The 23,353-nt window shown below is 37.5% G+C and overlaps 1 protein-coding gene across 2 annotated transcripts in view; it reads right to left on the minus strand.

Moving 5' to 3' along the window:
* Positions 1-707: 707 nt before the first annotated feature.
* GPR156 (G protein-coupled receptor 156) overlaps positions 708-23,353 on the minus strand; it is an 81,944-nt gene continuing 59,298 nt past the window's right edge. For both annotated transcript variants that reach the window (XM_051985359.1, XM_051985358.1), the window contains exons 7-9: positions 18,112-18,348; positions 12,298-12,456; positions 708-3,477 (exon numbers count right to left, since the gene is read on the minus strand). In XM_051985359.1, the coding sequence (XP_051841319.1) occupies positions 2,122-3,477; positions 12,298-12,456; positions 18,112-18,348 (1,752 nt within the window). In that variant the 3' untranslated portion in view covers positions 708-2,121. The remainder of the gene's footprint in view (positions 3,478-12,297; positions 12,457-18,111; positions 18,349-23,353) is intronic.

The raw sequence follows: 23,353 nt of genomic DNA on the forward strand, positions 1-23,353 counted from the left end.
TTATTTTATAGATAAGGAAAGATAAAATGACTTGTCCAGTTGGTAAGTATCTGAGGCAAGATTTAAACTCTTCCTAAATCCAAGTTAAAAACTCCATCTATAGAAATAGTTGCTCTGTAAAATGAGAGGGTGAAATTAGATAAGTCTCTAAGGTATCTCATAACTAATTCCATGATCCTTTGATCCAATAAAGGGATTTTCCCCCTTACCCCACCCTATAAGGAGATAGTCACATTCTTTGCTACCCTAGTATACAGGAGAAGAAAAATGTTCTACTATGATTTTCCCATCTTTCCCCCACCCCACCTCTTAGCCCCAGCCCAAGCTACTCAGATTTTCTTTTCTTCTCTCTGAATCAAAGCTTTTTTCCCCCTTCCCTTTCCTCTTGCAGTGGATGAGGAGATATGCAAAGATTCTCTCTCATACACATTCCTTTCTTTTCCTCTTCTTGCCACTCCTTTCCCCCTTTCTCTTTTCCTTCCTGTTACCTCTTCCACAGGATAGGAAATATTCAGGAACTGGCCTTATATATAGCTGGAGGAAAAACTCCCTTAGGTGGTATAAAGCTTCCCTGCCTAGAATATCTTTCATGCCATGCATAAAATACCCAGTTCACTCTAAAAGAGAGAATATCCATGTCTATCATAAGTAATACTGACTTTGGGAAATCAGGAGTCCCAAAGAAATGAATACAGAGTGGAGTTGGATTGAATAAGAAAGGTGTTGTTTAAATTTATTTAGCATGTATTTCAATGAAGGGGTGGGGAAACCAGAGGATATTATGAAGTTACTACATGGAGTAATAAGGAAAACAGCTGAAAGGATAGAAAGAAACCAAAGGCAAATTTTACCTTATTTATAATTTCAAAGAGTTAGAATTGGAATCTATCTGGTCTAAGCCAGAACAGGAGTGCCTTCTCTGACATACCAAACAAGTGGTAAAACAGCCTCCAGTGAAAGACTTTCAAGAATGGAGAAGAACCTGTCACCTCCCAAGGCAGCCCATTTGATTTTGGGGACAACCCTAATTATCAGTACATTTTTTTCTTCCACTGAATCTAAGTCGGTCTCTTCATTTCCCATCCATTGTTCCTAGTTCCTCCTTCTGAGACCAGGTGGAACAAGTCTAATCCTTCTTGCAATGATAGCCATTCAAATACTTGAAGACAATGATTATAATTTCCATGTCTTTTCTTCTTCAGGATAATCGGCATCCCACCTCCCATATTCCTACAGTATGCTAAGGGCACAAGCCTAAATTTATTCTAGCCAGAGAGGCAAGAATATGAGTGACAGCCAATACCATCTTCAGTAGCACCAACATGATTTCTATTAGCCCTGCACTAAAATCAATGCCTTTTTCAGAGAGGGTAATGATTGGGATAGAAAAGATTGCTTGAGCCTGTATACTTATTCTCAAAACAGAATCCATTCTGATCAAAGTATTAACTTCAATGCCATAGGCACTGAATTGACTCCATAGATTTTTATGCATCCATTTATCCATTCATTCAATAATTATTCATTAAGCATCAAAGAATTCAGTGCAACCAATATAGTTTCAACACAAACTCTGTACTCATACATATCTTTTACCCAAAGATCTCAAAGCACCTTATAGAGTCCCAGAACAGGAAGGGATCTCATGGGATCTGATACATATCTCAGAAGAAAACTTTTTTTTATATATACAGCATCTCCAACAAGTGGAGATTCAACTTCTGTTTACTAAGCTCTTGGAATGAGGAACTTTTTGCCCCTGCCTCCTGGCTTTACATTCTTCCCTAGTATAACTTTTATTTGTTAAGAAGTTTTTCTTTATTAGGCAGAACTAAAATATGTCTATCAGCAGCTTAATGGTTTGCAGACATCCCATTGGGGACTGTCATGGAATCCCTATGAGGTAGTGACAAGGCAGGTAACAGCATTCTAATTTATATGTGGAGAGACTGAATCACAAAGAGAAAAAATGACATGACCAAGATCACACAGTGTGTTGGTCATGAACAGAACAGTTACTTGCTGAATGAACTTAGATCCATTCCCATAGCGTCAAAAGTTTCTTCTGCAGACTTTTGAGGGCATCATCATACCCTTCTAAATAGACTGATTCCACTGCTTTTATACCAATGTGGGTTTCAAGTCCTCTCTGAAGTTCACAATGGGGTGGGACCTGGCATACAGTTTGGCCCAGTGGGCTGTGTCCTGTGCTGGTTCAGGATCATTCTCAGAGGTGCTGCTGTCACCAGAGTCGCTGGAACTCTGGAAACAAATGTCACAATAAGGCCGATGGCAGCGACAGAATGGTTCGTCAGAGCTGCTGGACTCGGAATCCCCATAATCACACAGGGAAGGCAGGGCTGGCCAGCCCGTACCGCTCAACTGCAGTCGCTCTAGCCGGAGGAGATTTGGTGGGTTACTGGAATGCATAGGGGCAACTTGATTTTCTATATGACTAGAGCAGGAAGACTGGTTTGGAAATCCATCTCTTACTCTTACTCTGGTTCTATGATCTTCACATTGGCTCTGCCAGTTCTCAGCCTGAGGATTCTGGCTACCATGGGCTGGAGCAAGCAGGGAAGATTTCCACGAAAAGGACTTTTGTCCTTCAGGATTCCCAACCTGGAGTTCCTGGTTGAACGTGTTCTCCCTCTGAACCGTTAGCCCGCTCTGTGTCTTGGAAACTGTCTTGTTCATCAGGCACCACGTTTGTGAAGGTCCTGGGAAATGCATGGAGGCTCGCTGAGCTGCCCGTCTCCTTCTCACCATATATGGGCTAATGCCCATGTCATTAGAGAAAGACCTCTTTTGGAAACTGGGGGCAACACTATCTTCTTGGTGCACCCTGGGACTAAAGCACTGGGGACTACTGAGAGAACAAGAGGGGTAAGTTACTTTGCCCAAGCTCAGTTCTTGTAAGACCTCTTGAAGCATCTCACTGCTTACATAATTAATCTTTGATGGCTGCTCTATTTCTGAATTTTTTAATTGATTTTGTCTCTGAGGAATACTGGCTTTGGGATCTGGTATAAGATTCTGACTTGGGGATGTCAACCCCTGATCTTCTGCTTTCAGAATGCCACTCTGGGAAGCCTGCTGCTTCTGGGTATTTTCTAAGTGTAAATGATTAGATATGTCTTCTGAGTCCGAAATCTGTTCCTGGTGTTGTGGGAAAGAGTCTTGGTCTTTCACATAATCCTTAAGGCTCTGTAAACTAGTAAAAAGGGTTGGACTGCATCGTGTGTTTGGGAAGACAAGGCAGGGCTCCCCACCAGAATCTGAGGGACTGTTGAAAAGCCCTTCAGCTGCTACACCTCCATGGATAGAGGCTTCACTAGGGCTAGTCTTTCCCTGAACAAGAACAGGAGTGGCAGTTTGACTAGGGTGATCATTGGTGCAGTCGCCTGACATTAGTCTCATCAGTTTCTCCTTGGCATTGTTCACTTGCTCCTGGAGGCTTTCAATCACAGCATTTTTCTGTAAAAACCAAAGTCAAAACATTAGTAAAGTGGGAAAGTATTTTTTTCTCTCTTTATCACTCTTTGACTCTCTCTCTGTCTCTCTGTCTCTGTCACTCTCCTTATCTCTTTTTCTGTTTCTCTTTCCCTATTTCACTGTTTGTCTCTCTGTCTCTATCTCTATGTGTTTCTGTGTCTCTGTCTCATTCTCTGCCTCTTTGTCTCTCTGTCTCTCTGTATGTCTCCCTCTTTCTCTCTCTGTCTTTGTCTCTGTCTCTCTCTCGTTGTATACTGACTCCAGAGTAGATTTTTTTTTTTTAAACTGAGCACTAAGTTCCACCAGGTCAGGTCATATAGATATTTTTTAAGTCTTTCTAAGTTAATCTATAGGGAAACTCCTGGGAACTGCAAAAAATAATTCCCCATAGAACAGTTCATAGCTTATTTTTAGCTAAACTATAGATTTTCTTCATTCTGGCAAAATTGTCCCACTTAATGGGCCCCACTTAGGATCTTCCATTTCTTTTTAAATTTTTTAATTTTTTTCCCCAATGAACAAAAATCAATTTTCTCTCCTTTTCACCACCTTATCCCTCCACAACTGGAAAAATAAAACCCTTGTAACAAATATACATGTAAAACAAATTCCCACATTGACCATGTTCAAAAAAAAAAAAAAATAGAATGCTTCCTGGTCAAGAGGTACAACATTGAAACTCTGGAAACATTGGTATAATCACTATTCTATCTCTTTCCTCCATATTCAGAATGTATTCTTTTTTCACCTTTACCTCTTAGAATCCCTTCAAGGTTCAAAAGCCACATCCTACAACAAGCCTTTCTTGATTCCTTTAGTTTTAAGTCTCTCTCCCCCAGAAATTACTTTGTATGTATTTATCTTAGTTTATATTATTCCCCTCTTCTCTCATGATAAATAAAAAGGAGGAAAATGATGCACACAAAGAAGTTCATCCTGTGAATTACTGGCATGGCTATTTGAGGACTGGGATAGCTTCATTTTTGTCTCTCTCTATATCTAATAACTATGAGTATGGTACCTATAACATTGTAAGTACTTAATAAATGCTTATTAAATTGAATTTTTAAAAGGTTATATGAATTTATGGTCTCATCTACTAAAATATTTATACTTTAAAAGAAACCTATTCTTGTTACTTTTGAGTTTTAACTATCTTAAATGAAAACTCTTTATAGAGGTTTTTGGTTATGTGAATAATCTTTTTATGAAATTACTTAAAATCAGATCCTTAAAATTTTAAAATGATTTTTATTCTGGCTAAAAGCAATATGACTCTTTTTTTTTTCCTATGCCAGGTAAGAATCAATTTTCTATTTCCCTTTTCTGAGTCTCAGTTTCTCCCCTTATGAAATGAATCTTTTTAATGACTAAATGTTCCTAATAAATAAGAGAATCTAGCTCTTAATCCTATGATCTTTAAGGTGTTTTTCAAACAACATTCTTTGATCTACTCTTCTAGGTTACCTACATTTATTCCAATGTATCAAATACCAGATGGGGATGGGCAGGATCTAGAGAAGATTGGTGTAACCCTCCTATTACCAGGCAATTTCTGTAATGCCTGCCAGGGCAGGCTGGGTGAGTCACACTTTCTCAGAATTAAGAATTTGAGGAACATCCTTATGGAAATAGAGGAAGGGAGGAGCAAAAGGTCTGTCCCTTTGAACAGTCTAGAAATACAAGAGAGATGATATGTGTGGAAAGAAGGAAACCTGAGCTGGGATGGTGCTTTCATAACCTCTGATCCAAATAGATATAACTTGAGCAAGGGGAAGGAGTGCATACTCTTGGAGGACAGGCTGAGCCTGGCTAGATCTCTGTGATGATATCAAAAAACATAGGTTCTAATTCAGCTCCTGCCACTAATTCACTTTAGAATGTTTTTTGTGCAAATTTTTTCACCTCTTAAAATTTTTTTTTTAATTAGTAGAAATAAGGTTTTTTCCCTCCCCCATTCCATTGAAAAGAAAAAGAAAAGCAAAATCCTAGTGACCTAGTAAATGAGGAACAAGGTTGGGGTTGGGAACATCAGCTACTAGCCAAGGAGTTTCTTGGAGATGGTCACTGAACAATAATTTTTAATTTTTATATACCTAAGGTTTACAAAATGTGATTTGACTGGATCCTCACAAGAATCCTGTGAAATCAGTACTCTTATTGATTAAAAAATTAAAGTTGAACAATATCAAATATCTTTCCCAGGGTCACATAGCTAGTAAATGTCCAAGTGAAAAGTGAGTGAAAAGTGAACTGTCCTAGTGAAAATCAGAAATTGATCTCTGGTCTTTCTAACTCAAGACTGGGGCTATCTTCTACTACCTAGCTGCTGAGGCTGTTTAATTGTAAGTTGTGTGAAACAAAGCACATCACAAAAGGATAAAAATATTGGTCCCTGGAGTGCTCTCGGCAATTATGTTTTGTACACAGCATTATACAGATGTGTTGCCTGCTTCTCTAGATTGAAAGCTCCTCAAAGGCAAGGATTATTTCACTTTTGTCTTTGTTTCTTCTAGTGCCTACCGTGTAAAAGGTACTTAATAACTGCTCATTAAATAGAGCACCCTAGAATCAGAAGGATCTGAGATTCAAATTCAACCTCAGACATTTCCTAGCTGTGTGACTCTGGACAAGTTACTTACCACTGATGGCTGAAAGAAAGGAAGAAAGAAAGAAGGGGGGGGGGGGGAAGAAAGGAGGGAAGGAAGGAGAGAAGGAAGGAGAAAAGGAAAAAAAGAAGGATGGAAGGAAGGAAGGGAAATGAAATAAAGAAGGAAAGAAGAAAGGAAGGAAGGAAGAAAACTTTTTAAAAAGATACAGGAATAGCTGAAAAGGTTTTATAGATCAATAGGAAGAAGAAGACTGATCTTTCCTATTCCTGAAGGCACTATTATGATCATGAACACTGGGCTTTGGGTCTGGCAATTTATTTTCATATTTATATTTATATATGGCACAAACACTAGTACCATGTGCCAAGGATCCCAGGGGTCATTCAATTATGGCCAGTGGACCTTTTTTGTAAGGTTTGGACTAAGAATTTTTTTTTTTACATTTTAAAGTAAAATTGTATAATATTTTAAAATATACAAGCCACTCTTATAATGGACTAAACAAAAACAGTCAGCCAGTGGGATTTGGCTGCCAGCTGTAGCTTGTCAATCCCCTATTTTTTAAAAAGAGAAGAACTGGACATTCAAATCCTGGTTCTGCTTCTTATCACCTCTGAGACCCTGAGAAGTCATTCAGTTTCTCTGCACCTCTTTCTTTGAGTTAGATGATTTCTAAGGTTCCGCTTTGCGAATAGCCTGGATATGAAAGGATAAACTATGAGGAGAACTTGCCTTTGGCCCATGCCCAGTATGCATGAATAGAGTTTAGAGAAATGAGGTTTTTTAAGGCATTAGTGACAGGTTAGAACAGTCAAACAGTAGCCAACTTTGGCCATAGTATGGGAGAAGGAAGGTAGTGGGATGAGGATGGTGCGGGTGGGGGAGAGATTCCTGTTTCTAGCTGAAGCATATCTGGCTGAGCTTCTCATTGTAAGAGGACACTCCAACTCTACTGAAGAAGACTTCTAATCTGCTCTTCCCTCATCTTCCAAAACAGTGCTTTTCATTTATAAGCATGAAGGCAGATTTTTTTTTAATTTTTCTTCCTGTCTTGACTGTTAGGGATCTGGATAATCCTGCTCTGTTTATTCGGTTTTCTTATCAAAAGGAAACAATACAGGAAAGGTCCAGGTTCACTAGTGAGCTGGTAGTGTATCAGACTGAAGGAGTGCCTACCTACAGAAGGCCCACATTTCCTCCTTTCACTCCCCAGACAATAAAATCTTGGGTGTTGTCAGGTGAGTGAGGATGACTCAAGCTCAGTTAAGGGCATTGTGGGTGAGTAATGGGATGCATTTAACTCAAGGCAACTGTTCTATATAGTGTCAGTCTTTTTTCTACTTGAATCTCTAAGTAAAAGCTATAGCAAAAGAGAACCAATGGAAAACAGACACTGGAGACAAGGCAGCATGGCCTAGGGGATTAGGACACTACTAGTCTTGGCAGAGTTCAAATTCTATCTTAGATGTTGTTGTTGTTGTTGTTGTTGCTGAGGCAATTGAGGTTAAGTGACTTTCCCAGAGTCACACAGCCAGACAGTTTTAAGTATCTGAGGTCAGATTTGAACTTCCTGACTTCAGGACTAATGCTCTATCCACTGCGCCACCTAGCTGCCCCGAGATATTTTTTTAGCTATGGACCAACTCACTGAAACTTTCTCAGCCTGTTTTTTTCATTTGTAATACTGGGTTCAAACTAGATAACATTTGTAAAGCCATTTGTAAATCATAAAGTTCAAAAGCTTGCTTCTTTTATTCAGTTGTGTCCAGCTCTTCATGACTCCATTTGGGGTTTTCTGGCAAAGACAGCTGAGTGGTTTTCCATTTCCTTCTCTGGCTCATATGACAGCTGAGGAAACTGAGGTAAACAGGGTTAATGACTTGCCCAGGTTGGTACTAGGAATGGTGACACCAGATTTGAATTCAGGAAGATGAGTCTTCTTAACTCCAGACTTAGTACTGTGTGCCATCTAGTTGCTCCTACATATGCTAACTATTACTACCCAATCTCATCATGCTTCAATTTCCTTTCTTATAAAATCAGGGAATTGGACTCAATGGTCTCTAAGGACCCTATAACGTCTAAATTTATGATGCTAAATTTAATTTAATTATATATGTAATATATAATATAATTTTTATACATAATATAATCATATAATTAACAATGCACATAATTAATTTAATAACACGGCTTTCAAGAGGAAATTTCAGCTATGTCAGAAAGAAAGTCTGGGGTTGACAGTCAGCTTACAAGGCTAATGAATAGCTAATGAATAGTGGTTGGTTCCTTTTAAACATTTTCCTCCTACCCCCCTCTCAAACCTCTAGGAATACAGGACAATAGGATAAACATGGAGAAGGGTAAAAATGATCTTCCCTTAACCCAAGAACCCCAAGGTGATTGATGGCTGATTTAATAATGTCAAACTAAACAATAGATTTCTGTCACTAAGTAAAGAAAATGGGGCTGTGCTATCACCATGACTATATACTAATTAAAGGCATAAGGTCAGGCGCTGCTGTTTTGAGACCAAAATCTGACCTACTTTAGGCAGCTGTCTTTGGCTGAGCCTTATTCATCTCTGCTTTCTGCACATCCCTATAATTGGAAGGAAAATCTCCACAGGCCTGTCTCATAATGTAAAGTCAACCAGGAAAAAAGGAAATCCCCTTCTGTTTAGGCAGTGCCAGAAAGCAAAAAAATAAAGAAAAATCAAGGAATGAATGAGCTTCCTCTACTGGTTACTGCAAGAGTAACTCCTGCCTCAGGAGCATTCTCACCATCAGGAAATATACAAATTCAGGGAGCAAACCCAAGAACCCCCAATTTCTTCTATGCATCTAGCCCTGTGCTGGGGTAGTGGAGCCAAGGTGGACCGGGAAAGCTAGGAATGGGAAAAAGATATGACAGCAACAATAATAACACAATCATGTGAAAGGGAGGGTAATTAGGTGACTGAATAAAGCACTGGGCCCGCATTGAGGAAGATTCATTTTTCTTAGTTCAAATATGGCCTCACACACTTCCTAGCAGTGTGGTCCAGCAAATCACGTAATCTCTTGGTCCCTTGCTTTCTCTATTTTTAAAGTGAAGAGATTAGAATTGAAGTCCTCAATCTACAATCCTATAAATGCCTTCAAATTGCCGAAATGTTGCTTCATTTGTGTCTGTCAACATGCCCAATAGCACTGAAGCTATTTATTACCTCTTTTTTGTAGATTAAAAAACTAGGACTCAGAATTTACGTGACTTGCTTAAGATCACCCAGCTGCACTGGAAAGGGCTGAAGCCCGCAAAGCATTCAAGATCAACCTTGCCCTAGATTACATGAATCAGGAAACAGTAAAGCTAGTGTGAATATTCATTGAGGATAGAGAGAGGAGAGGAAGAGGGGGAGGGGAGGAAAGGGAGAAATAGAGAGAGAGAGAGAGAGAGAGAGAGAGAGAGAGAGAGAGAGAGAGAGAGAGAGAGAGAGAGAGAGAGAGAGAGAGAGAGACATTGTGAGAGGGACAGAGAGACAGAGACAGACAGACAGAGACACAGAGATACAGAGGGTGATAGAGACAGAGACATACAGAGACAGAGAGTGACAGACAGAGAAAGATAGAAAGACACAGACGGGTGGGGGGAAAGAGAGAGAGAGAGAGAGAAAGAGAGAGAGAGGCAATTATTTTTATCCAATGGGTTTATAAATCAGGAATGTTGAAATCCACTACAGGCCCAAGAATTAGCCTGGGACTAAAGGATACCCCCTGGAAAAGACTGCTGATTCCCCTAATCTGAGCCCATGGCTTGTCTCCCAGGGTTCTGGCAAGTCCCCAAGGCCCAGGCTGTGGTTGGGAGGCACACCCCACCGAGGCGGGCAAACCTCACAGCAGACAAAAGGCTTACGGCAGCCTCCTTTGTACTTATCTGTGGTTCCCCTCCCCCCACCTAAACTAATGACATCTCTTTGGGCAGAAAAGATTCATTCACCTTGTGAGAAAGATGATATACCACGACTGAAACACACACACACACACACACACACACACACACACACAAAGAGGATGTCACAATTACCACAGAGGTTAAAGACTAGATCTATTCTGCTGTCTGTTACATTTGCTGACTAAGAATGAAAAACATCTAGCTATTTCCCCCCCTTTTATGTGCCTTCACATCTCATATCTTCTCTTCCTTCTCCTTCTTCTGTTTAAAGATCCTATTTGAAGCCTCCTCACTTAGTATTAAAGACCATCTTTTTGTCTTTGCCAGGCTGAAAGACATCTGGTTTTGGAATAAAATCCTGAATGCTGAAGAGCTGGAAAAGAGCAGATCTTTCTGACAGAAACAGTGCTGATTTGAGCACAGAACAACATGGGAGAAGAGGGAAAGAATTCTATGGAGTATTTCTTTGTCTTCCCTCTCTCTTAGGTTTGAAATCTATATTTTCTAAGTCATAACTATGTCAAGCTCTCAGAAAGGAAAACTGATGCTCACTATAGTGTCCTAACATGAAAACAAAGGACCATGTTTATTTCCGTTTCTATTTGTGGCTGCTGCCTGGACCAGACTGGCATTAAGAGTGATATTAGAAAGACTTAGATAGCCTCCAAAGTTCCTTCCAGATCTAAATCTATGATTCCATGATATTAGAGCATCGAGGTAGCCCAGGAAATACTGCCTGGAGTTGGGATCTTCCTGAGTTGAAATCTGGCCTTAAACACTAGCTATGTGATCCTAAGCAAGTCACTTAACCCCGTCTGCCTCAGTTTACTCAGTTGTCAAATGAACTGGAGAAGGAAATAGCAAACCACTCTAGGGTTTCTGACAAGAAAATTCACAAAAGTTAGTCATGGCTTTAATAATACAACAACAATAGTAACATATTAGTATAATATCGCTCTGTATTTCTCTCTTCCCAGGGAATATGCTTATTTTCCATTCCTACATATTACATGGAAACTTGGGAGGGGCCAGTTTCCCCTTACCTATGATTATTCCTGCTGAGTTGAAACCTAGTACCTTTCAAATCCAGAAAGCTGTATTCATGGACTAGTCCGTACTGGGATACTCATTTGCCTAAGATTAGGGAAGAGCAAATACAGAAGAGGCAAAAGCAGCTAGGAGCCCCTGATAGCTTGCCTTACTGAGTCCCTGGTCCCACGTGGGGAATGGTGATAGGGTCCGCATAAGATGAGGCAAGGAGGAACCCACGTTTTGTAGTAACTCTTGGAGAGTCAGAGATGAGGACACAGTCAGAAAGGAAAAAGGCCAAGGGGCAGGATAATCCCTTTAGTATGTCTACCGAATCATCAGTTTCTCTGACTCAGCAGCTAATTACAGAATTCTTTGTCATGTCCTATTGTAAGCCCCTCAATGAGGAGTCATAAATAGCTGGAAGCTGTCTCTATTCCTACCCCAAAAGCTTCCAAGTAGACACCGAGGCAGGCAAGTAAGCATACTGAAATGGGGAGAAGTTTTTAGGAGAAGAGAAGGAGAATCCTCCAATGATTATATTATTTTATGAATTTAACTATTGAAAAACAAAAATGAAACAAAAAATATCTAATCAAACTGCTATTGGAAAAGCCAAAGCCTCCTATTACAAATAGCACAGACTCAAAAAATGTGTTTGTTTATACTATCTATTGGAAATACAAATATTGTAATAAAAAATTAATTAAAAAAAACCCCAAACTTTTGTGTTTAATTCAGCTAGTGTAAAAAGTCACAGTGAGCCCCCTAATACCAGTCCCTGCTCCTTTCTAATATACCTGATGCTGACCTCACTGTGTTATGTAATGCTGACACAGCCTGGGAAAAGTAACACTTGGACTCTTAAATAGATATCCAGGCTTGATTGGAGCATTGCCAATGTCTGGCCAAAAGGGAAAAGATGCTTGTGGGTTGGTTGGCCTCCTCCCTCATTCTGCTCTAACATGACAGCAGAAGACCCTGTTTAGTTTTTTCCACCCTTCTTAGATCCCACCTGGATCCAAGGCTAGCATTATGAGTGATGTCAGTGACATGATAGCCAGGGAACAAAAGGTTAATCTTGCCATTACTGTATCTTTGGTGTTAATTTCTTATGGAAATCAAGGAAAAGATGAGGCTAATTAAGCCACTGGTATAGCCATTGGTAAATCAGAGAGAAAAGTGTTGCCTATTGCTCTGACTGAGCTGCCCAGTGGATGTAGCTTACCTCAGTTAGGAGTTTTTTCATGGAGTTCTTCTCCCCTATTAGATGGTAAATCTGTTCCTCACTATACGGGATATGGAAGCTTTTGCTGGGGCTGCTGAAGTATTTTGCCATATGGCCAACTGTTTGGTTTTCTTCATCAAATGGCTTCCACTGCTTCAGCTGTCGGGTTAAAAAAAAAAAAAAAACAACCAAAAAAAAAAAAAAACCGCACAGACTATTTATTAAATTACACACTCAGAAAGTAGTGCATGTGTGTGTATATGAACATGCACACACATTTTCTCTCTTATACAAACACAAATACAATAAAAGAAACAGCACATGGGCTTCCAGAAAACCATTCTAGTTTTGAGGCATTTGGTGTGTCAGCATCCATTCAAAACCATGGCTCACAAGCCCACGTTATTCTGTTTATTTTCACTAGGACAACCAGAGGACATATTAGTTTAAAGCAAAAGCCAATATGTCTTTTCCTCCTGGCAACTAAATCACTATAACTAGGTATAAGTCCAAAAGTATTTTCTTCCCTTTGTATTCACTGAAAGGCTAAGACTTGAAAACATCTAGTTTTTTTTTTTTTTAATATGGAATTCTTCAAAAATTTTAATGTCATCTTTGTGAATTCTTTTGGAGTTACATAAACTACTGGAAATACAAAATATTATAATGAAATAATTTGTGAAGGGGCTGTGCAAACCTTTGTATCATTCCAGATGTATGTTCTACCAAAACAAAGATATCAATTTTTTTTTTAAAGCCCAAGGATAGGTAGTCCTAATTCAGTCACTCTTTATGGTATGGAAATGACCTGGAGTTCTTGAAGAGTATGTTAGCAGAATACAAACTCTAGCAGTTCCTACCAAGCTGGAAGAGTTTCAAGTAAGAATTTGGCAATGAGATATGTGTCTGCTATCCTAGGACCAGGGCAGCTAAATTTGGAGAGGCTCATCACTAAAAATGGTTGGTTACTAGGTGACAACAACTGACAACTCCTGTGTACTAAAGCATGAAGGGGTTGCAATCTGGGTCAGTGGATGGATTACCCATACCAATGATATCATAGATCCTTTGAATTATTAAAGGAAGGATATATGCGAAGAACATCTGTTATGCTTGTTTCTCACTAAAAAGACAGAAGATACCAGTCCTTAGGGAGAGAAGGCAAAGGACAAAAAGCCTTATCTTATGATGTTGGATGAGTCATTTATCATCCCTGGGGATCAATTTCTTCATTTGTAAAATGAGGGGATTGGATTAGATGAGCACTGAAGTTCCTTTTTACTTTAAACTGATGATCCCTCTCATTAGTCACCCACCAAATCAGAATTGATATATTATGCCATTAACAATGCATAGAGTTGCTTCGGAATTGAAAGTATTCTAAATAGCAGAATATTTCCACTGTGAAATGATTCCTATTTATATACAGTCCCCCTCTTTAATTCACATTTTATTAAGCAACAATAGTGTGCTTAGTCTTTCTGAAAACATTCTTTGCTTGATGAATTTAGGCAAGGCTCAGGCATTATATTTTTACCTTTCTTTATATTCCTTAGTACATTATCTAGCATGTAGCGGGTGCCTAATAATTGTCTGTCGACTGATTGGCTAATTCACAGAAGTCAACAAACATCAGCCATTTGTCTTTATGTTGTTTGACTGCACTAGAAAAATATCCCCAGAAAAGCAAAACTGGAGCAATAATCTGAAGAAATGGAGGGTCCAAATAGTGTTATCAATAAATCGGCAAGCATTTATTAAGCATTTTTAAAAGCTCAACATTTTGCTAGATACTGGAATATCAAGTAAAATGAATCTGGTTCTGTCTTTAAGGAGCTGATGTTCTATAAAGAAAAACAAAAGGCACACATATAAGTGGGTAAATATATATGGTAAATACAATTTTTTTTGGTAGGAGACAGATATTGGCAGTTAGAGGCATAAGAAAAGGTGGCATTTTGAGCTGAACTTTATTGGGAGGTAGGAATTATAAAAGGCAGAGACCAGGTTGGTACTGCATAGGGAGATCTGCATTAAGTCACATACCTAGGCTGGAACTTGAGAGGCACTGTTGCCACCTGGTGGATGCCCACCGAAGGAAATGTCAAGTGAGTCCATGGACACTGAGGAGCCACTTTTTTTTTTTCAGTCACCTTGGCCTGCCCATGACCCCTTGTCCTTGAATGTTCTTAGAACTTACCTAGAAGACTGAGGTACAGGGATACAAAGGCATGGTATGAAAAGATAAGTTAAAGGATTCTTAGCTTCATTTGTGTTCTGGTTCCCTTTGATATTCTGGTGAAACCTTTTCAGAGTAATGTTTTTAAATATCAAGTAAAATCTATAGGAGTGTGAAGGAAATCAATTATATTGAAATACAGTTATATAAATATGTTTTAAAAGTTCACAGACTTCAGGTGAAGGACTACTATTCTGGCCACCCAAGGGCAGCCTCATTTGGCCTGCTCTTACCTCCCAAATTGGCCTAAGATGACAGACATATCTGCTAGTATGTCATGCTGGTGCATTAGCCCCAGGTACTAAAACAGGGACCTTAGGGGGCTCCCTGAAACAAAGACTGACTTGGTAGCGATTACCTTGGTGATTGACAATAGCTATCTTTACACTCCTTAAAAACTTGCCAGAAGCCATTCAATTATAAAATGCTTTTTTTTTTTTTTTTTGGCATGTGTGTCTTTTCAGCAGTATCATCTGGTTTTATCCGATTCTTCTGGTTTTACTAAAGGTTCTCTGGATCAGTTCTCAAAACTCATGGCCTTTTACTAACAGATTCTTCCAGTATTACTCAATCACACCCACCTTCTGTGACAAGCTCATAGCTTGAGAGCTAGAAAAAGCCTCAGAGGCCATCTAATCCAACCCCCTCATTTTGCAGATGAGCAAACTGGGGAGTAAGGTGGTTATTCTGCAAGGTAAGCATTAGCAGCAAGAATCGAACCCTAGTCCTTGGGAACCAGAATCAGTATTTTTTCCACTCTACCACACAATTCCAGGTAGGATAACAAAACAAAACAACAACAACAAATAACAACAACAATAACAACAGATCGTTTCTCTGATCCCATCTATCGTCTTCCTGTCTAGGAAATTTTGTGGAACAATTATTTCAAAGCTCACACTTGGTGACATCTACCTCCTCCTCAGTAGCCATAATTCATTATCCACAAGAGAAGACTATTCAATCAAAGTCAGCATGGTGCCCATTATGAGTCACATATAAGCAAAAGTCAAACAATGAAAAAACTTTAGTGTTTTAAGATAAATCTGGAATGTACAATTCATAACCTTTAAATATTGAGGAGAAGCAGAAAACTTTATGGAAGATATAAAACAAAAACTAAAATATGTAGTATAATGGTTAGAGGATATAAAAAGAGAAATATTAAAAAAAAAATCTAGGAAGAATGATGGAAAGAAGAAAGAAGGAGATGGCCAGAGGGTAAAACACAGAAGAAAAACTAAAATCTCTAGTTTTCTCAATTCTCACTCCCAACAATAGCTCTTGTTCCTTTATACCTCAAGAAATCAAGACCTTTTGACTTTATAGATCTTCAATATAAAATTGGAAATTAGCCTATGACTCATGAATATGTATGTTCATCTGAATATATCCCCATACTATATTTTAGATAAGCACAAGACTTTCGATAAAATATGAGCTTTTTGAGGACAGGGACTATTTTTAATTTTTGTCATTGTATCCCCATCCTCATCACCTTACATAATGGTTGGCACATAAATGTTTGATTGTTTTAAGAATGAAAAGATTTAATTCCCAGTTCTGATTATGCAGGTTTGATGACATTACTTGTGTGATGTGAGGAAAGTATTTAACTTCTCTGGGTCTCAGTTTCCTCAAGTCTTAGTTATTCTTTTCCTTAAAAAGGGGGCAGGGATGACCAGAGTATCTAATTAAATCCTGTCTTGGGCCCTCAGTAGCAGAGTGGATCTAGTTAAGTACTAAGAAAATGAAAGAGGTTTTCCATGAACAATCTACCGATCCTCTTTCTGATACACTTCCCTTTTGAAATGCAAATATTCCTACAATTCTACAATTTGACCTTATCAGGGTCTTCTTAATAACACTTTAATTCTTAACTAATACCTAGTTACTAGTAATTACCTAATTACTGGCTAATACAAGGAAAAATAGCTTTCACTGAGTTAGAGCCAAAAGAGATTTTAGAGATCCTCCAAGCCCAGCCTGGGGTACTTCTTCTTTTTCAATAAACCTTATGGTACTTCCTATTCAATATGAAAGGAAATAAATCATAGGACTTTCTACACATATATACATAAGAAATAAAATTAAGATACCCATTAATTTCAATAAATCAATATAGTTATCAAATATTCTATACCCCTTGTTAAGCCTTTGGGGAATACATATATCTAGGAGTTGTGAAATTTTTAGTGAGAATTTCTATGCTCTGGAAATAAGCAAGCTACAAATTGAAACTTGGTTTATTATTTTGAAAAAAATTGTATTCTTTTTCAATGATGCTAATCTTATAAGGACCATGGAAAAAATCTCAGTCTGCAACACACTAATCTTACTCTTCCAATAGAGCTTCATGCTCTACAGTTTAGGTCTTTCTTGACTTTGCTTTTTTTTTTTTTTTTTTTTTTTTTACTGAAACATAAATGGCTTATGTCTCATTCCCTCATGCCCCTGATTTCTGCTGATGTGGCTAGTATTGCATGTTCTGGACTTGCGACTTAATCAGTGTGGACAAGTTCCAGTAGCAATTCCACAGATATAGAGCAACAACAATGTATAGATTTAGTTGCCTGGGGCACTGCTGGTCTGAAACATAGGTTTTCCTGTTTCCAAAGTCAGCTTTCTATTCACTTTGCCTTGCTTCCTCACCAGCAGTGATCATAGACTTAGAAATTCAGAGCTGAAAGGGATCTTAGAATTATCTGATCCAATCTCTTCATTTTATAGATGAAGAAACTGAGGTTTGGAGATATAGTACAATCTTATATAAATGTCTATAAATATATATGCGTATATGTGTATGATTATAGATATCTTTGTATATATATATGTATATGTAAATGTGAATATATATGTATGTGTATATAAAAATGTGTATGTATATATATAAAGATATCCACATTTAATCACAGTCTTCTTGGGAGAGGGAAAGAAGGGAAGAGAAATTAAGTAAAAAATGCACAGAAGAGAACAAAAGAAAACTTACAAGGAAACAAAGATGTACAACTCTGAACACAATGCGTAGTGTTAATTATATAGACTTTCTTGAAATGGAAATTTATCACTTCATATTTTAAACTAATTTTTTCTTTTTCTATTTTGTATTTAATTTTTAAGTAAATAAATTAAAATGAAAATAAATAAAATTTAAAAATATGTGGCCCTCTAAGGTCAACTGACCAATAGTGAACCATTGAATACTAGCTACCCTTCTTTTGGGGATGGGCATGGTCTAAATTTCTGATTTCACTGATATGGGATGATCTAATGAGTATACTTCCTCCAGCAAAACAGATCAACAATTCTTTCACAAATTATAATCTTAGAGAAATTCTTGGGGGCACTGAGAGGTGATCTACTGAAGGTCACAGAACCAGGACATGTCAGAGATGGGATTAGAATCTAATCTTTCTGACTCAATGGTTGGTTTTGCATTCAGACTGATTTTCATTCACTTTGTTTCCAACTATGAAAATAGCTCAACCTGGAAGGAGGCAAAAAAAAAGGAAGACTAACAATTGAGCATAACCACCATTAGTTCTTAAAAACTCATCAACTTCATGCATACTCACTTGTGGAATGAAGATGAAGCAGTTGATTGTTGTTGTACAAACAAAAATGCCTCCAGCTGTGAGTCCAAAGACAAGATTGGGCCAATCATAGAAGAATCTAATGACCAAGAAAAGGAGCCCAGCAACTAGCAAGACAAGATTGGCTCCAACCATGATCGTCAAGGATTGATTCACTGGTGGAGAGCTAACATGGTCTGTCAGCCCCGCCAGGTAGGCACCATAGAGCAGGATTATACCCTAAAGTCAAAAATGAGAAACAAGAAATGTTCTTTAGGTGAAGAATCTAAAAATATTTCGGAGGAATAGACAGTAACAGAATGAAACCTTATAATTATTGCCTGTGGACACTGGGAAGAATCTATAAGTTAGTTTAATTCTGTTGCAAATACTCAGAGGAGTAAGAATAGGCACTAGTAGCAGCATACTTTTTTTTTTTAATTTTTAGGGATACTTATAAAATTCACTTTCAATTATAAATATATTTCTTTCCTCTGATCCCTAGCAAGTCATCTTTTGTAACAAAAAAGCAAGTCAATAAAACTAATATATAAAGTATTAAGATTATATGCTATGTTTCATCTCTATAGTGCCCCACTTCTATCAAAAAGAGAGGAAGATGTATTTTTTAAACTTTTTCAGGATTAGAGTTGGCTATTTTTTATAATGTTTAGGTTCAGGTTTTTTAGTTTGTTTTGGTTGGGTTGCTATTTCTATTTAAATTGTTGCACTCTGTGTATATTGTTTTCCTGGTTCTGTTTGCTTCATTCTGAACAGTTCAGCATACTAGTATGAATAGCTGTTACCCTTACTATATTGTAGCCTACTCAAATACAGAATCTAAATTTTATATTTGTATTTTTATTAGCATTTCTCCCAGTGCCTTATCCATAGTAGGCATCTGATCTGTTTTGAATGAAAATTGGGGTTGAAGGATGACTAAAAAGAACATTGGTGGAGCTCTATTTTTAAATCTAGTTTTATTTTATATATTATATATTATCTTATAGATTAAACATATATAATATATATATATGTATATATTTAATTTCCATCTGTAAACCAAAGGAACTGAACTAGAAGTTTTCCTTAGAAGTTACCTTACTTAGTTCCTCTGTCTCTAATACTTTGTGATCTGTAATCTAGTTTAGTGTTCAGAGGTACAAGATATTCAAGCATTTGGTAAATACAAGTCTGTACATTCCTGATTAGTCAAACATATCTGGAATTCCAGGAAAACAGGCTTATTTGCTGTTCCCCATACACAGTCTTCTATCTCCTGTCTCCATGTCTTAGCACAGTCTGTCCCACCCTTGAAACACCCTCCTTAGAATATGCAACTCCCTTCCATATTTAACTCAATATGTAACTCAACATTTAACCTCCTATGTAGGGTTTTTTTCTCTACTCTCTAAGCAAAAACCATTACATTGTATTTATTTTGTATTTACTTACGTGTACATGTTATTTTCTCTGATAGTATATAAACTCCTAGAGAGCAGGAATTATCATTCTTATCTTTGTATTCCTAGTGCCTAGTACAAAGTAGGCATTTAATAAATGCTTCTTGATTGATTGATCTCTCAAGTGTCAGCCACAACTCTATTTTTTTCTTCTTTCTGGAGCAATAAGGATTAAATGACTTGACCGTGTCACACAGTCACTGAGTGTTTGAAGCTGCTTTTGAATTCAGAATCTCCTAATTCCAGAGCCAGTGCTCTATTCACTGCGACATCTAACTGCCCTTACTTTTTTCTTTAGTCAAGGATATACAATAATGTGTATAAAAATGCTTTGTAACTGCAGTGGGTTTTTATTTGATTTATTTTACAATGAATGGTGGTGTCATTGTTTATTGTCTCCCCATTAGAATGTAAGCACTTTTTGAGGAGGAATTATCTCTTTATTATATTTATATCTCTTAAAAAAGCTTTTTGGCAGGTAAGTGGCAAAGTGAAGAGGACTCTAGGCTTGGAGTCAGGAAGAGCTGAGTTCAAGTTTAGATTCAGACACTTATTGGCTGTGTGACCTTGAGCAAGTCTCATAACCCCATTTGCCTCCCTGTTTCCTCATCTGTAAAATGATTTGGAAAAGGAAATAGCAAACCATTGCAATGTCTTTGCCAAAAAAACCCCAAAAAAGGTCATGAAGAGTTGGACACGATTGAACAACAAAACATTTTTTGACTTATTGATCACATTATTGATTATTGATTTCCTTAGTATAATAGATAAAGACCTGTGTTCAAATCCTAACTATGACAAATAATAGCATGAGAATCCTAGGCAAAATACTTAGCCATTCATTGTGCAGACTCTAATTATATGATCAATCTATACTGGTGAAGGAATTTCACTTACTGGGAGCTTGCTTATATCAATGAAAGGGCCTGGACCAAACAATATTATATTATTATAAGTCTCCACTGAAATCCTGCTACAAGGTCTCCTCAGGGCATGGAGACAACTTAGCATTTTCCAAGTCTATACCAGCCAAAGGCAAGCTATGACAAATCTCGGCAAGCTGGAAAAGTTTGAGTATGGCTCTGATTGTGGAGCTCTCATTTTAGGACCAGCCCAGGAAGGTCAGAAAGATTCATTTGTAGGGTTGACCACAGCTATAGTAATTCTTTAAAATGATGTTCTAAAATTTAGAGAAGCGGTAATCTATATTGATGAAAAAAAATCTCTACATCCACAAAAATCACAGATCCTGGAAGTAAGGAAGTATGTTATTATATGCACAGATAGAGTATATGGTGTGATTTTGAGGGAAACTGTGAAACTCTCCCTCTTTCCAAAAATCCCTTCCCTAACAGTCTGCCATTGGGAACAAAATTCCAAAATTAGAAATTCCTTCATTTGAATAGAGATGTTGTCACCCCCAAGAGTTAAAATAAGAACTATGCCTTACATTTATATGAGTACTTTACTCACATCACACTTTATCCTCATAAAGCACTCCTGTGAAGTATATTATTTCCATTTTTCAGGTGAGGAAAGAGAGGCTTCGAGAAGTAAAGGGACTTGCCCAGAGTCACACTGCTAGGAAATAGAACTGGGATTCAAACTGAGGTCTTTTGAAAAATATATAAATATATATTTTTTCAATCAACAAAAATCAACCTCTCTCTATCCCATCTCACTCCATATTGAGAATAAAAGAAAAATGAAACCTCCAAATATTACAGTTAAATAAAACCAATTCCCATGTTGGTCAGGTCAAAAAAAGAGTCTCCTTTTATATTCTGAAGCTCAGATTTTTTAAATCCCAAATCTCATAATCTTTCTACTACAGTACTTTGTCTCTCTGATGATTGATAATAGTTCAAAATCTTGAACCTCATAAGAGATTAGCATTTCTAAATGAACTTTTTTCAATTAACAAAGATGTTTCCCTTTTCTTTCTCTCCTACTTCTCATTGAAAAGGAATAAAGAAAAAATAAAACCCTTATAACAAATACATATAACCAAACAAAACAAATTCCCACATTGGTCATGTTCAAAAATATGTCTCATTATATTCAATGTGTCACCCCTCTGTCAGCCAGTGAATAGAATTCTTCATTATTGGTGTTTTGGAAACATGTTTTGTAATTGCATTGATAAAAATTCTTAAGTCTTGCAAATTTGTCTTTACAATGTTGTTATTGGTTACAGTATTGATATGAATTGTTCTCCTGGTTTTATTTTTCACTCATAGGAAACCAAGCCTTCATCCAAGTTAAGGGAAAAAAAAATTTGTTTGGAAAAAGACCATCTCTCTGTCCCTATAATAATTGCACTTATGCATCCCTACTGAGAGCATGATGATGACAATAGCTTTCAATTTCACTCTTGCCCAGGGTTACCAATACCTGCTGCTCAGGGGTTAGATTATCATGGACAGTTTAAGCACCTTCTAAGACATAGTGCCAAGATCTCCAACAATGCAGTCTTGTGCAAGCCATTTCTCATCCTCTAAGCCTGGGGGGCTACAAGTCTAGTTGCCATGCAATCTTTTATAAATACAAACCTGAAGTATAAATGTGTGTGGAGAAGGAGGCAGAAAAAAATGAGGAGGGGACATATGAGAAGTCTTCAAAATGCTCCAGCAGGTCCTAAACTCAGGCTCAGTTTGTTTTCTAATAATTGGCTCTTTTTCTTTTGTTCTTTGCTTTTAAACATGGAACTATTTAATTCACTAAAATGAAAACAAAACCTCTAATATAGGAATTATTAAGGGAATGAAGAAGCCTGGCATGAGTGGAAGGGTACACTGGACTTGGGTTCAGGAGACCAGGATCTTAGTTTCAACTCAGAAAACTTTACTATGTGATCTTAGGGCAGTTTTTTTCATTCTATTTGCGCCTCAGTTTCCTTATTTACAAAATGAAGAGATTAAACTAGATGGTCTTTATGTTTCCGTCCATCTTTACAATCTATTTCAGTTAGATTGACATTATTCAATCTTCATTCAATCAATGATTATTCACTAAACATGGATGAAGCACATATTATTGTGCAAGGCTCATGGTTTTCTTTCTACTTGTGTACTCTCTCCTTCTTGTCCTTCCTTGCTAGATCATCACCCACATCTTGCCTCCCAAGCATGGGTCATCCATAAATTCAATCTTTTATCATCACTTGCTTAAATTATTATAGCAGGATCCAGGTTAGTCTTCCTGCCCCCATTTTTCCTTTCTTCAGTTCATCTTCCATGTGGCTACAAAATGAACATTTCTAAAGTACAGGTCAGGTAGTTTCAATAATGCTAGATAAAACATACTCCTTTTTTCTTTGGCATTTCAGATCTTTCACAATCTACTTCCATTTTCTCTTTCCAAATTTATTTCATATTTCTACATATTTTGCATTTCATCTAAAATTGACCTATTTGATGTTCTCTAAACTCAAAATTCAATTTCTTATCTCTATCATTGAACAGGCTGTTCCAGAATGCCTAATGGACACTTTCATTTTTTTTTGCTGAGGCAATTGGGATTAAGTGACTTGCCCAGGGTCACATTTTTATTTTTTAAATTCCTTTTTCTTCCTTCAAGCTCAGGTGGCACAGGTAGCCTTCCTTCATTTGCTGGCATCTTCTCAAATTATTTTCGACTTGCTTATCTGTATACTAGAAGTAGAGCCAGCTAGGTGATGCAATAGATGCAACATCAGGCCTGAAGTAGGAAAGATGATATCTTCATGAGTTCAAATCCAGCTTCAGATACTTAGTAGCTATATGACACTGGGCAAGTCACTT

Source organism: Antechinus flavipes, chromosome 3 (assembly GCF_016432865.1).
Source record: "Antechinus flavipes isolate AdamAnt ecotype Samford, QLD, Australia chromosome 3, AdamAnt_v2, whole genome shotgun sequence".
NCBI classification, from domain to species: Eukaryota; Metazoa; Chordata; class Mammalia; order Dasyuromorphia; family Dasyuridae; genus Antechinus; species Antechinus flavipes.